Raw genomic sequence first — 16478 nt, forward strand, 5'->3', positions numbered from 1 at the left:
CCTTTACTATAAAAACGAACATTTTATTTAACTAAACAATTACAAAAATTTGTATTAATTATAAAAGAAAATGAACATTTATTTTATACAATTATTTGTCATATGGTAGATTTTTTATCTTAATTGCATGGCCATTGAGGAGAGAATTATTTATCATTAAATGAGTATTAACAAAAACAAAAAACAAAAAAATCAAAAATTAAAACCAAAATAATAATTAAGCACTTACTCCAACAAAAAAAGGGTAAAATGTCACATTTGTAAATTTTTATACCAATTTGTCATTGTTTGTTAGCTTTTATACCAATTTATCGCTGGCGTTAATTTTTATATCAATATGCCACCTAGGTACTTGATAAGTCGTATATTGAGCGTGTTTTTAGAGTTCATTTAGGTAGTTTTCAAGCTTAGATTAATTGTTCATAGCTTATTTTAGCTTGTTTTGATTTGGTTGTGATCATGTTGTGTTTTTATGGGTAGTTTCGTTGTTTTTGATGTATTTCAGGATGAACGAGACTAATTTGGATGGTCACGACAGTTTGTTAAGATGGAAGAGTGATGATACCCGTGTCCGCCCTGGCAGGGCAACATTGCCCTGGCAGCCAGGGCGGAAGAAAGAGAAGAGACAAACGAAGATTACTACGAAGCATCTTCTTCTCATCGCCCTGGCAAGGCAATATGTTGCCCTGGCAGCCAGGGCGGAGAAGATTTGTATTGATTACAAGCTTCGAAGGTCAGTCGTGGAGTGTGTATTGTGCGCTCGACCGGGCAGCATTGCTCCGGCAGACCGGGCGGACAAAAGCGCTGCATATGAAGGAATTCTTGAAGGCGTAAGCTCAATGTTGCTTCGCGCGCCCGACCGGGCTTCTCTTCTTCACCCTATTCTTTTATTTCCGCTTAAGCTTCTCCGGTTTGGGGGATTAATTGATTAGATACCCGAGAACCATAATCTTTCCTAGAAACAGCTTCCACGACGATAAATGGTTGTGTAGCCGATGCTTTACCGGCCCTTTCAGAACCAACTCACGAATCAACTAAAAGCCCCTCCGAGAACAGCTACCTATTTCAAAGCGCTCGGTTCACGAGGTTCTACCACCGCAGGACCCAAGCATCCTCAAAAGAGGAGTCTCCTTCGGTATAGCTATAGAATAGGAAACCGCAAGCAATAGCTGTCCCATTCCGCGGAGTGTCGATGACCGCATTTTCCTATTTTTTCGGGTTTTCTTAATTAAAGGATATAAATACCCTTTGTAAAACCCGACTAAAACATACTTAGTTATTATATTCTAGCTTTTAAACCTTCATTAGAACCCTAATATTCTCTCTAGATCTAGATTACATTTCACTTTCAAGTTTTAATCTTTATTCATCAACAATTGATACTTTTCTTCATTCAAGCAATTGGTATTCATATTTATTTCTTCTTTTACTTTTAATTACTTATTAATCATGTTTTCTTCATTGATTATTATTTTTGTTTTCGTTAATATGTGTGAGTAGTTTTCTTATTCCAAGATCTAGCGGAACCCGAATATAATTAATGCATGATTTAATTCTTTAAATTCTCTAATAATAATTGTAATTGATATGCTTAATTGATTATGCTTATGCCAATACTAGATTAGGGATAATTGGTGTTGTTATTAATCCTTTGTTTTAATCGCAACGGGAGTTGGGTTTTGACGGATTTGAATAAATCAATTAAGGGTTTGAAGTTCATCACGGGAGTAGTTGAATGGATGATTAGGAAGTTAGAGTAATGTACTTAAGGTCTTTAATTTACATGATTCCACGAAAGTAGGCTTGATTGTGATTAGAGAAGCCATTGATAACTCGGGAGAGACCGATGGTATTATTCATGGATTACTTTTCCTCTTTAATCAATTGAATTATGTATTAGGGGTAGAACGACTATTGCATTAATTGTATTCGTGGTGATGCTTAATCTTGGATGTTTTTAGCATTGATTTGTCATATTGTTTTGATTTAATCGTTTTAATTAGTTCTTTAGTTATTGATTCTCATTCATTTGATTTGGTTACTTGCTTAGTAATTGCTTGAGTCTATTTCATTAGTTGAACCATAGTCTCTTGGGATCCGACCCTTGCTTGCCCGTCTACATAGTAGTGGTCTAGTTAGGTTTATTTTTGTTAGGTACGCGACACGCCTATCAGTGCTAAGGCTGCTAACTTTTATACCAATGTGGTCAGTTATACTAAATGTGGGTAACATTTTGCCTAATTGTTTTTAATTTATACCCATTTCACTTTATTATTTACCGTCTAATTTGCAAACATATTTAACCTTTCGTCCTGTTTCATATATAATTTTATACGGATTCTGGACAATGATATATAGCACTATGACCAATTTTTTAAGGTAGGTATATTATTGCTATAGTTTTTTTCCCCGTAAAATCTAATTTATGGATGAACAATTGAACAAATCAAATTTCCAACTTATACAGGACACTTACCAGTCTTCCATTAAAATCACCATGAATGGTTGTATAAAAAGGGGTTGAGGACAGTTGCTGACGGTTATTATTGGGTGTTCATGAAGGGTACCATGATACTTTTTCTGGGGCTAATATAGTCTATCATGTCATATTTTCGGGGCCTAATACAAGCAACCGGGTCATAGTTTTGAGGGCCTAATACTAGGTACCAGATCAGATCGGGGCCTAATATAGGGTACCATATTAGAGTTTTGGAGCCTAATACAAGGTATCAGATCAGATTTCTGGAGCCTAATACTAGGTACCAGATCAAATTTCTAGGCCCTAATACAAGGTACCTGATCAGATTTCTGGGGCCTAATACATGGTACCAGATTAGATTTCTTGGGCTTAATACAAGGTACCACCATTTCGTATTTCGGGGGCCTAACAATAGCTTCCAGATTTTATTTCCAAAATATCAATTTTAGATTCTATTTTTTGTATTTGTTAATAAATTTCTTATCGTTAAACAAATTTTTGAATAGTTTGCCTTGAAAATTTAGGAATTTCATGGAATGGGAGAGGTAGATTTAGAGAATTGTTGGGTTGATTTTGGGGAAAACGTTATTGAAAGTGAAGTATAATATTGCATATGAGGTAAATGGAATATTGGGATTTTAAAGTTATACAAGAGTGTTTTAGTCTTTTATTATTTTTATATTAATAATAAATTTCTGCATTTAGGTTATTTTGTACTTCATTTAGTACTTAACACCGCCTTAAAAGTTTATATGTAGATATTTACCAAAAATAAATAAATTAAGGGTGCATCAAGAGATGTCACTTGTCAATATATCATGTGTCTATTTTAGTATATATCTCAATCAAGTATCATATCAATGTTAAAAAGTAAAGTAACGCAGCAAAAGACAATATATTTTTATGTGTATTATTTACTCAAATATTAATGTATGATTTTGGTAGTTGTCGAACATAAATATTGTTTTATAATCATATTCAATACACTCTATATCCTTGATTTTCGACATAAAACTCGAATTATAGTGTATATAAAATTTGTTTAGATGTAATAGAAACAAATTTAGTTAACACAAAATATTGAATTGAAAGTCTCACCTGACAATTGGCGAGTTAGTAAAATAATCATGTTGTTATCAATCGTTTTGATATGGTTTTCACTCGATGTGACACGGTTATTTTTGGAAAATTGACCGCGGATAAATTTCATCAATTACAAATAACAATAAAATCTTGGAGAGAAAAATAAAAAAAAAAAGTGTAAAATATTACCTTAAAATGATGACAATAAAATGACAATGATGATATTGATATACTCTTCTATAATAGAGAAGGAAATTAATGTAATTATTTATAAATTAGAAAAGAAGAAAAAAGTGTCGCAGGAAAACAAATCACAATTTTCTGAAACAAACATTGCTGCAGTGAAACCCACACCAAATATGCCCACGTATGCCGCGAAAGTTGAAACAAATAATTTTTAATTCATATTTTAATAAAATATAATATATATCGTAGATCTTAAAATTAAAAAGTTTACCTGAAACAGTCGTGTAGCCTACGACAAGTGAAAGGATGAAGTGTTGGAGCCGGGGACGGCGTCAGAGGCAGGGACGACGGTGTCTAAGGCGGGGATGACGGTGTCGGAGGCGAGGACATTTATTTTATAAAAATTATTTGTCATACCGGAGATTTTCGTTTGAGTTTACAATTTTTTTTAGTTATCATTTGTCATACCGGAGATAATCTTAGTTGCATGACATTTGAATAGAAAATAATTAAATGAATATTAACAAATAAATAAAAAATTCAAAAATTAAAACCAAAATAATAATTAAGCACTTGTTTTAACAAAAAAAAAAATTAAAAAAATTAAATGTCACATTTGTTAATTTTTATACCAATTTGTCATTGTTTGTTAATTTTTATACCAATTTATCGCCGGTGTTAATTTTTATATCAATATGTCACCTGGGTGCTAACTTTTATACCAATGTGGTCAGTTATACTAAAATTATGGTACTAAATGTGCGTAACATTTTGCCTAATTGTTTTAATTTAAACCCATTTCACTTTATTATTTACCATCTAATTTGCAAACATATTTAACCTTTCATCCTGTTTCACATATAATTTTATACGGATTCATGGACAATGATATATAGCACTACGACCAATTTTTTAAGGTAGGTATATTATTGCTATAGTTTTTTTTCCCCGTAAAATCTAACTTATGGATGAACAATTGAACAAATCAAATTTCCAACTTATACAGGACATGTAACACCCCCAAATCTCTCTCTACGGAAATACCAGAATAATACGTATAATTATACCGTAGAGATAGAGTTGGGCGTATTACCGCCACGTGATTACGTAAGGTTACTCAAAATACTTAGCCCAATAACAAAACTTGCAGCGGAAACTCAACTTTCTTTTATTAATACTTATGAAAATAGTAACATTGTTATAAGTACTCAAAATAAAGACAAGACCATCATTCCTAAACTAGGTGAAGCAAATCCCAGGACTCTCATATGCTCATTCACGAATCCACCTGAAAATAGTCAACACTGCTTACCATTACGATATACAGGGCGAACCAAAACAAATAAGAAATACTCGTACGGATGAACAAATTATTCTAAGTACGATAAGTGCAAGATAATGTAAACTCAATTTATTTGCAAACATACTTTTAAAATCAATTCCAATAATTAATCATATAATTCCAAACTCGTTATTCAAAACCAATTCTCAATATTCTTAAACAAATTCCAATAATTCAATAAATATGATTTATAAAACCAATTCTAATAAATAAGAGTTAATAAAACCACTTTCTTTAAAAACCAATTCCTTTATTAAGAACCAATTTCCTTTAATCCAATTCCTCACCCAAGTGTGCACATCTCCTAAGCTAGTCTCCTTATATTACACGACTATTCTTGAGAAAAAAACCGGTCATACAAAGTCCAAGGCCTTATCAATAAACCAAATCCGCATAGTGGGATTACAAACATATTTATAAAGGATTAATAATAATAATAATAATTCAATTGTTCAATAAATCCTTTTAATATCCAATAATTCCAATATAATTCATACTCCTTTTTAATAATTCCACATACTTTCAAAATCAAAACCTTTTAAATAAATAATTGAGAATAAAATCTCATATTAATAATTTTTCAAAATCAATAATTCTTCCTTGAAAAACCTTTTATTTAATTCAACAAACCTTTTAAAATCAAATCCTTTATTTAAACATGATAACTAATTCAAACCCTTCAAAACATGATTTAAAAATCAATCATTCAAAATACTTTTATTAAAATCAATACCTTCAAACATAATTTATTTCAAAATCATAATTCAAATCAATTTAATTCAATCACCAATCAAATCATGTAAAACATGTTATTCAAACCAATCACTTTCAAAGGTATCTAGCCACCTAAACGTACCTTGATCCTTGATAGCAAAACCACACAAAAAGAACCTCAAGAACCTTGATTCCGAAAATCAATCAACGCTTCGCACTTTCCAATCACAAATACACATTGCAAATAACATAATAATAAGGTTATCACAACATAAACTCAAATCTAATATGCATGGACTATAAAAATCTTTTTAAATATACTTTAATATAAAATTATAGCTTTGAAATGGGTATTTCTATTTTAGAATACTAACCATGAAGAAGATAAAGGAATATGATTAAAGAGAATTGAATTTTCGTTGGAAAGAATAGGCAGAACGTGCAGAGGTCATAATTCCTTTAATATAACTCCGAATTGGGTGATTCTTGAACCTAACCTCAAGTATTTTTCGAGAGAAAAAATCTTTTGTGAAACATATGTACCTCAAAAACTGACCAGAAGTGCCCGAAAAGTGGCTTCAAAGGTATACGAGCTGATTTGTAAGAAAAGTATGAAAAGGTTTAGGGAAAAGAAGAATAAGAGAGAAGAAGAGAATTGGGTTTTGGTGTGAAGAATACGAGAGGTATAAAGGGGTATTTATAGGCTCATGAATGAAAGAATTATGGTAGGAGAATGTAGGAAGAATTATGGTAAAAAGAATTAAGGAAATTACTTGGAGAAGAGAGTTAAAGAATTATGGAAAGTTTAATATTAAGGTAATTAAGAATAATAGAATTAAGGAAAATGTGTTGTCATGAGAAATAATATGGCAAAAGAGATTACTTGGAGAATAATCAAGGAATATATAAGGTAGGAAAATAAGATGATCAAATCTTTGTGAGATGGAAAATAGGAATTTGAGGAAGATAATTAAAATACAAAACTAACAAAATAATTAATCCACAATTAGCCTATGCTCATATTTTCGGACCTCCACTTATAGATTTAGGTAAATATTTGCTAGATTTTAAGGATCAAATATGATTGCGTAAATAATATATTTTGTATAAATAATTAATTAGGAAAATACCAATTATTCACTAAATAAAATAACTAAGAAAATCAGATTTTCTACACTTAGAAAATCCAAAATCATAGTTAATAATTTAGGAATTTTCGGCCCTTTTAAATAAATTATAAAATATAATTTTGTTTAATTAAAATATCCGAAATATATATAAATAATCCAGTTTTTAAAATAAAATAAAATAAATGGATGATAAATCTTATCCAAAAATAATAATTAAGTTTTAAAATACTTTAGGCGTCAAAATTCAAATATCATTTTGGCTCCAAAATTCAAATAGTAAAATAAATTACTAAAATACCCCTTTTAAGAGAATACTAATTAGAAAATACGTTTAAAAAAAATATGGGGTGTTACAGGACACTTACCAGTCTTCCATTAAAATCACCATGAATGGTTGTATAAAAAGGGGTTGAGGACAGTTGCTGACGGTTATTATTGGGTGTTCATGAAGGGTACTATGATACTTTTTCCGGGGCTAATATAGTTTTGCCAGGTCATATTTTCGCTGGGACCTAAAACAAGGTACCGGGTCATAGTTTCGAGGGCCTAATACTAGGTACCAGATCAGATCGAGGCCTAATACAGGGTTCCAGATTAGAGTTTCGGAGCCTTATATAAGGTATCAAATCAGATTTCTGGAGCCTAATACAAAGTACTGGATCAAATTTCTAGGCCCTAATAAAAGGTACCTGATCAGACTTCTGGGGCCTAATACATGGTACCAGATTAGATTTCTTGGGCTTAATACAAGGTACTACCATTTCGTATTTTGGGGGCCTAACAATAGCTTCTAGATTTTATTTCCGAAATATCTTTTTTAGATTCTACTTTTTGTACTTGTTAATAAATTTCTTATCGTTGAACAAAATTTTGAATAGTTTTCCTTGAAAATTAGGAGAATTTCATGGAATATGAGAGGTATTTTGGGGAAAACATTATTGAAAGTGAAGTTTACCAATTTTTCTCATAACAAATTAGGAGTGAACAAGGTCAACCTGTTTTCCAATTTCCATAGCTCTGCTTGTTTAATCTTGAATGATAACCTTTTAGATAATCTCTGAAAGTATGTTTTAAGGATGGTGTAATTGAAAATATATAGGAAATGATAAGGGGTTACATAGCTAAAATCTTATTATATGAAAAGGATTGGATAATTCTTTATTGGCCATGTTTGGTTAAAAATTGAAAACTTAAAAGATGAAACGAATCATGTTAGCTAATTTTGACTAACAAATTGTATTAACTGATTATATTAGTTGATTGTATAAAAGTAATTCATTTCAATTTCTAACTTCCTTCTTTCATAAACAATTCAATTCATCCCAGTTCGGTTCAGTTCAATTCAGCTCCAATCAGTTCAACTCGGTAAATCAGAACATATCCTTAATAAACCTCAAAATACAAAAGATGGAATTATATCCTGAGTATTAAAAATTTAGGTAATGTAGTAGTGTTAATTTTGTTTATTTCAATAGAAATAGTGATTTAAAAAAAAAATTCACCAAAAAAAAAATTGAAAATTTTGTTTTCTCTTGTTTAGTCGACATTGAGGCAGCTCTCACACTCACACGACGACCTCTTTTCGTTCGTCTGACTTTTGGACCACGACGGTTAGGCATACTATGATCCAAACAGACGTCAGGCAGACTCCGACAGACTCCGGGCATACCCCGACGCAACATTTTCCAATCGTCTTTTACGACTTGGTTTCACCTTTTTTGGGACCTGGATGGTTAGCTATACCACGGTGGTAGACACTAGCATAGACACGTCTGGCCTCGATAGCGACACAGTCTTTTCTCGATCGTTTGTTGCGACCGAGATACACTTTTTTGGGACTCTGCGGTACCTCTACCAGTATATCAATATTATCATCGCCATTTAATTGTCATCACATTAAAGTATATTTTTATATTTTTTTTATATTTTTTCTCTCTTAGATTTTATTTTGATTTGTAATTGATAAACTTTAACGGCAATCAATTTTTCCAGAAATTTGAATAATTGGTAATTATTGAATTGAGAAAGCGTGAATAATTTAGTTATTGCAACCATGACGGTTATTGAAATCGGCGTCACACCGAGTGAAAATCATTTTAAAACGATTAATAACAACATGATAATTTTAGTGTCTTACCAATTGTTGGGGTGAGGCTTTCAATTCAATACTTTGTGTTAACTAATATAAAACATCATTTTAAATTTAATACGGAGTATTGAATATGATTATAAAACAATATTTATGTTTGACAACTACCAAAATCATAAATTAATATTTGAGTAAATAATACACATAAAATATATTGTCTTTTGCTGCGGTACTTTATTTTTCAACATTGATGTGATACTTGATTGAGATATATACTAAAATAGACACATGATATATTGACAAGTGGCATCTCTTGATGCACCCTTAATTTATTTATTTTTGGTAAATATCTACATATAAACTTTTTAGGTGGTGTTAAGTACTAAATGAAGTACAAAATAACCTAAATGCAGAAATTTATTAGAAAAATCGTCAAAAATAATACAAACTTTGAGCGATACGCTAAAAACAAGTCAAACTTTTAATTATTTCTAAATAATGCAAGCTTTAAGGGACATCTGCTTTAAACAAGTTATTTTACCTACAACTTATTTAACCGGTTATTTTTTTATTTATCTTATAAAGTTGTTTAATAGTTTTAATAAAATAACACAATGTCACGTGTTCCATATAACCTATTCATCAGGTAACTAATCGGTTTCAACTTGTTTAAAGCGGATAACCCTCAAAGTTTGTATTATTCAAAAATAATTATAAGTTTGACTTGTTTTTGGCGGATTACTCAAAGTTTGTATTATTTTTGACAACTTTTTCAATTTACTTTTAATATAAAAATAATCAAAGACTAAAACACCCTTGTATAACTTTAAAATCCCAATATTCCATTTACCTAATATTATATCAGATGAGTATGTATGACAAATTGACAATTGACAAATGCTGGTCTCATGATGCGAATATTTATGACCTGTCTGATATCCAAGGGACCAAGATGGTTTAAACTTCAAAGTATGGTCGTTTTCGCTTTAACGTTGGCCTATTCATATTTTAATTTGTGGCTAACTCATAATCCGGATTTGGCTTTACCCACAAATTAAATATTGGCTTGGTTGATGGCATGCGGGCATGCATGCTGCTGATTTTGTAGTTTGTTGAGTTGTCAATTTGTCCTAGTAACTAAATATAACTTTTTTTTTTTTTAATTTTATAAAAGGTATAGTAGGTAAGATGAAAGGGAAAAGGGCTGAAGCTTTTCTTGTTTTCTTGAATAATCTGACCAAATAATATTGTGCTTGAGCCTCTAGACTAGCCTAGCTCATGTAATCCATCTTTATTTAGGACTTTTTTTTTTTTTTTTTTTTTTTTTAACAGTTTAAATAAATATAAAAGTATTACAAACTAGAAGCTTTACTAGCTCTCCTAATACAAGGATACATTAAACTAAAGTACTTTCCTATTTAGGACTTTAGGTTTGTGTTTGAATATTAATCGCTTATAAGTAGTAATCTAATTTGATTGATACAAATTTAATTTTAATTATTACTTTTATTAGATATACTACTAAAAGCATTTTCATTATCTTTCACAGTCATAATCAGTATACATTAATCCACCTTGGCCGTTGCAATGATTTTGGAGGCCTTGTTCTAAAATGAAAAAAATGGACCCCTTAATAATTTAAAAACATACAAAAATTTAATTTTAACCTATTATTTACGCCATACACATTTAGATAACCCTTATATATTGGGAAGATATTTAGCAGCTTGATAAGAATAATTATGAAAAATTAAAATTAATTGCTTAAATGTTTGCCGTTGTTACGGAATACGAATCGTTTAATTTTAATTTGGATGAAATTAGCTTTTTTATGTTGATATTAAATTCTGGAATGTAGAAATATACTTTATAATTTCATGGAATGGAATTGATGTAATTGTGAAAATACTAATTTGAATTGGTTGAAGAATATGAAAAGTCTTAGAAATTAATACGGGAGCTTGGATTAATAGAGGGAATATGTTGTGCATTACAAATAAGGAGGTTCTTGAGAGTTTTAGTATTAAAAAAATAATAATAATAAATAAATAAATAAGAATTGAAAAAAAAAAAATTAGGCCCTCTAATAATCGGGGCCTAGGGAGCACTTCCTATTCAACGCCCTTGTTGGCTTTATATGCAATAATACGTATTTTTTTGTTTTATAATGGTAGTACCATTTAAAAAAAATTACTAACATTATGAAATCTGTTGTACTTTAATGTTAGATCCCAAATATATTTGTTTTCTTATTTTATTTGATTGATTCCATATGGGGACTAACATTATGAAACGGAGGAAGTATTAAAAATGAGAGGATAACTTGATCTTGGGATCGATTTTCATCATCCACCCTCGTGACTCTCTAAACTTAAAAAAAAAAAAAAAAAAAAAAAAAGAGGAAAACACAATCATATGAGATCTTAGCTTGTTTAATTTGTCTTGATGAGACATTATTAATATCTAATTTTTATAATTTTTGTTGGTGGAAGAATAAAGGTAATTGCAATTAAAAATTACATAGATATACATAAAGGAGACTAACATTATGAAACAAAGGGGATATCATTTTTAAATACTTGATACTCCCAATTCATATTTGGTACCTCAACCGAATGTATCAGTCGATAAATACAGATAGAAAAAGAGAGATCCTAATTAGAAATATAAAAATGCTAGTGTCCATGTAAATGCAACACAAAGAGACATAAATGGTATGTAATGGCACTCCCATTGCTAAGTCCACAACAAGGGCTGGTCTACGCGGTTTTGTGAGCAGTTAGTTTGTTACATCTGCTCTATTAAATTCATGCATCCATCGTTACAAACATTATTCTTAAGTTAAATTAAACATTATTGGGTAGTCTTTCTATAAAATAATCACACTATATGACCTTCCACTTCTTTTCATGGTCGTGCACAAATGCACAATGCACATTCATCGTGCTATAATGTAGTAAACTAATATTATATGCATATCAAATTTCTCAGTCCATACTCGTATAGTCGTATATATAAGATTCTCCACCGCACATATATAACCAAGTTGGTCAAATTATAATCTGCGTAATACTTTAAAGTAAGGGTCTATTCTCTTATGTTGAAATTCAGTTCAGTTCAGTTCAGTTCAGCTCAGCTCAGTTCAGTTCAACTCCTAATTTCCTTCTCTTATAAAATATTCAATTCAGTTCAGTTCAATTCAGTTAATGAGAACAGGCCATAATATTGTGTGTAACAGTATAACATTTTTTAAAACACTAAGGGATTATTATATTTAAGGACGATTAAAAATACGAAATTAATTTGCCACTTGTAATGATTATGTAAGTTTGTAAGAAATAACTATAGACGAAGACAAAATGTTGGTAAGTAAGAACTAAAATGTAGTAAGCCTAAAACTTTTGGCAACCCAGCTGTGAAACTCAATTTACAACTATCAAATTAACACCAAAAATTATGGGTCAATTATAACACGTAAAGAATTAAGTTTGAATATTATGTTTAATTGTGTATGTATAATTGTATAAAGATGGTCCAATCATTGACCAGATTTTAGGGAAGAAAAAGGCAGAAAGCATAGTTATGTTGATGATTGAAATGCCTTAAGTTCCGCTGAAAAGGCTGAAAAGTCCCACCTAACTCACTTTCATACAAGATTCCTTATTTGCTCAAAATTGCAACATTTATTTTCACATGTCCAAATCTTCATGCACTAAAATGCACTTTCTTTGCACAAATATTTTAACATCACATAGCTAATCAAGATGTTAGTACATGATCAATGGTACGAAAGAAGGCAATATGTACGTATCCATTCACAACCAAGTAAACCAACCAAGAAAATACTCGTATTTTTTTTTATACCAATATGACAATAATGTTGCACTGTAATGATTAGAGGCATATCAATCTATACAGAGTATTTCATAATCAACAATGACAAGATTATTGAAGAAAATGCATATAAGTGCCAATGCTCTGAACCATTAAATGAAAATATAGTTCTGGCTAAGTAAAATGCATTACATAGGAATGTATGTATCATACTACATTTTATGTATCACTACGCAAAATCGTGCAGTAGAATGTAAGTATCCTATCGAACAACAAAATATGATGTTTGAACAATTTGAACAAGATGATATGCCTGATAATCCTAAGCGAAAAGTTCTGATGTGAAGCCACTTTTACCTCAGCTAATTGAAGCTTGTTCATTTCTTCAGGGCTCCACAGTGTCAGTTGTATGAATCTAGCCATTAATTAGAAAAAACTATAAGGAGCTTCTCTTTCTCGTTTGACTTCTTTGCTCGTTCTTCCATGAACTCTTTGCAGCTTCCGCAGAAGCACCATTTGAGTCCCCTTCACCTTCTTTAGGCTTAGAGAAGAAAGGATCCCACTCGTGATATCCAACTTCTCTTTGGCCTTCGTCTAGAAGGGCATATTTCCAACTATTTTCCTCGATAAAGTAATCATATTCTGTCCTCCCTTGAATGATGTTCTTTCTCAACCTTGTAACCTTGTTTATAACTGCCTGCACAGATACGTCAAAGGCATCTGAAAGGGTCTCTAACTTGGAGCGAGGATCAGCATATATCAAACTGGGTATGAGCTTGATGACTGCCTCTCTCATTATCTCCACCTGTTGAGGAGGTATTTTCCGTAAAGTTTCCTCAATGCTGAGATTATTCTTATGAACTTCATTCTCGGAAATGAACACAGAATAACTTGAGAAATTCTTAGGGAGATGCCATGTATATTGGGTGTATGCTGAACCAGGATGGAAAAACACAGGTATACAACCTGCCAACATTGAGTCAAAAGCTGATCTCCGAGTATATGAATCCCCTTGAGGTTGTAGGCAGAATAGGGAACTCTGAAACATCTTCATAATGCTACTTGGAGAATGACACTTACTCTCTCCAAAATCACATTCCAAAAGCTTGCACGCCTTTGTGCTCCTGCATTGATCAATTAATTGACCTCTAATTGATTTCGGATTCCCAGGTCTAGGCGCCCCAGCAAAAGAGAAAAGATATTTTCTATCTAGCTTCCTCATCCGATCTTGCCAATCAAACACATCAGCATCCTTTGCAGGATGGAAGTAGGTAGGATATGGTATAGCAAAATCATTTGCATTCCAGGGGCTAGATTCTACCACCAACATTGACATGTTCTTAGCAGCAGGCAAAAATAGAAGCTTGCTACCCCAATCATTTTCATCTTCCGATAATCGTCTGAAGTCCCAAGTGATTCTTCCTGCAACTAGAAAATGATCCCTTCCATCCATTATTTTCCACTCTGGCCTTTTCATCAGCCAATCAACCAATTCCAGTGAAGCAGCATCCCTTCTCGATATATTGTAGCCCCAAAGATACCTGGCAATATCAAACCCAGCATAGAAGGGTACAAATATTGCTGCAGCAATTGAAGAATCCTTTGTAATGCACTCATACTGCTTCATCCGATTATTGAAGATCACATCCACCGCAAACTGATTCGTTGCATACCACCCAGTTTCCGAGAACACCCCCTCTATATTCTCAAGTGGAGGACCAAGACCAGCATTGGTGGTATACTTGCACATATTAGTCCAAAGACTCAAGCTCCTACACTCCTTAAGCATATCATCATTGAACTTCGGGGGAAGATCATGAACATAAATGTACCTCCCACCACAAGGATCACTCGTATTCTCAGCCGTCTTCAATGCACTCATAAATGGAAACTCTGGAGGAGATTCAACCTTAGGGACTACCTCATCCTTAGGAGTAGGATCACTAGTCTTCGATCCAACATCTATTTTACGATTACTCACAGACGAAACCTCCTCACGCTCAACCTCAACCTCATCATTACCCCCCTCATTTGCACCACCATTGCCACTCCCCTCAGACGGCTCAGACTCATCCGGTAATGGCACCTTGGAGGGATCATCAATCACCTCATTCTCATTACCATCACTAGTTGACTTTACAACATTACTCGAAACCGGAACATGGGTAGGTTCAATAGGTACAGGATGAAACGATTCGATTCTAATCGGATTCGATTGCAACGAATTTGACTCATTCACAGTACTACCTCCTAAAACAACAAAATGAAAATACAACAACAAACTCCAAAACAACACACACAATGAACTCAATACACAAAGCCTTTTACTATGATTCTTTACATTCCCTTTCTCCATTTGATACGGAAATGATCCAACCGTCCAACGCCGTCTCATCACACACCCCAACACCACCTTTCACCACCAGATCCCAATCCCAAAACCCTAACTTCCCCTTTAATCAATTTACTAACACAATCCATAAAACAACGATAAACCCACTAAAATTCACTACCTAATCATCAAAACCCAGATGGGATTTCTTCACAATCAGTATAAAATTGATTTACAAACTCAAATGAAGTACAAATTTGAGCAAATCAAGCAGAAATTACACAAATTAATCACAGTTTTTCAAAGGGTATCTTAAAAATTTGAAATATTTACACTATCAATGCAAGAACTTGATCAAATTCAAGCAATCAAGGTGATAGGAAGTAAGCAGATTGAAGATAAGAGAAGAGAGAGAAAAACTTACAAATGTTCATGCAATGAAGTAAATGAAGATGATATAAAGTAGTAGAAATCTAAATGAGGAAGAAAATTCCAGAAATGGCGGAGGAGAGAGAGACAAAGAGAAAGAGGGAAGAAAATGGGAGAAGAGGAAGTGGAGAAGAGAGTATAAATATGGCGGAAGGGCGGCTCACGTTAGATTTGTGCGCCGTATGAGATGGGAATTTGTCGGTAGCCGGTTGGTTCGTGGACACGTGGCAGATGACGTCAGCTCTGTTGTTATTTAAGTTTTTTTTTTTTTTTTTTTTTTTTTTTTTTTTTTTTTTTTTTTGAGGTTGGATATGGAAGTGTGAGGAATCGTGGGAGATGAATTAGTGGGAGCATGCAATTTAATTTTGCTTTACCTAATTGACTTATTCTTATTACTACTCTCTCCGTCCTTTTATTAGACTCTCATTTCTCATTTTTCATAAGAATTAAGGTTTTTGTATATTCCTTAAACCAAGCTATTGGAAGTATCAAATTATATTAAGTGCATTGCATAACATGTGAGAAAAAAGAGGTTAACCAATACTAAAAAGAAAAAGAAGTACCTATAAAGAAGAAGAAGAATGAGTAGAGTGAAGATATGTTGGTGGATTAATAAATACCAAAAATATTTGACACAAAAAATCATTAAAAAATGAGAATAATTTGGGGATTAAGTAAAGAGCGAGAATGAGGTTAAAATTGTAAAAAAAACCACTTACTAAAAAGGGGAAAGATTCTAATAATGGGACTTTGATTTTGATTTGCGTGCCAAAAAAGAAATAGTAGAATCTAATAAAAGGACGAATGGAGTATTATGATTAAAATCAAATCAAATGAAGCAGATAGGATGATTCTTACTA

At 32.1% G+C, this 16478-nt stretch overlaps 1 protein-coding gene across 1 annotated transcript; it reads right to left on the reverse strand.

Annotated features, from left to right (window-relative positions):
• Window positions 1-12849: 12849 nt before the first annotated feature.
• On the reverse strand, window positions 12850-16201 carry LOC110728025 (xyloglucan galactosyltransferase MUR3-like). The gene has a single exon (XM_021907629.1). The coding sequence runs from the start codon at window positions 15250-15252 to the stop codon at window positions 13294-13296; it is 1959 nt and encodes a 652-aa protein (XP_021763321.1). The 5' UTR covers window positions 15253-16201; the 3' UTR covers window positions 12850-13293.
• Window positions 16202-16478: the final 277 nt, after the last annotated feature.

Source organism: Chenopodium quinoa, unplaced genomic scaffold, assembly GCF_001683475.1.
Source record: "Chenopodium quinoa cultivar QQ74 unplaced genomic scaffold, ASM168347v1, whole genome shotgun sequence".
In the NCBI taxonomy this organism is placed as follows: Eukaryota; Viridiplantae; Streptophyta; class Magnoliopsida; order Caryophyllales; family Amaranthaceae; genus Chenopodium; species Chenopodium quinoa.

Coding starts and splice junctions, on each gene's coding strand:
- LOC110728025 (XM_021907629.1), bottom strand. CDS start 15,252: ATGAGACGGCGTTGGACGGTTGGATCATTTCCGTATCAAATGGAGAAA.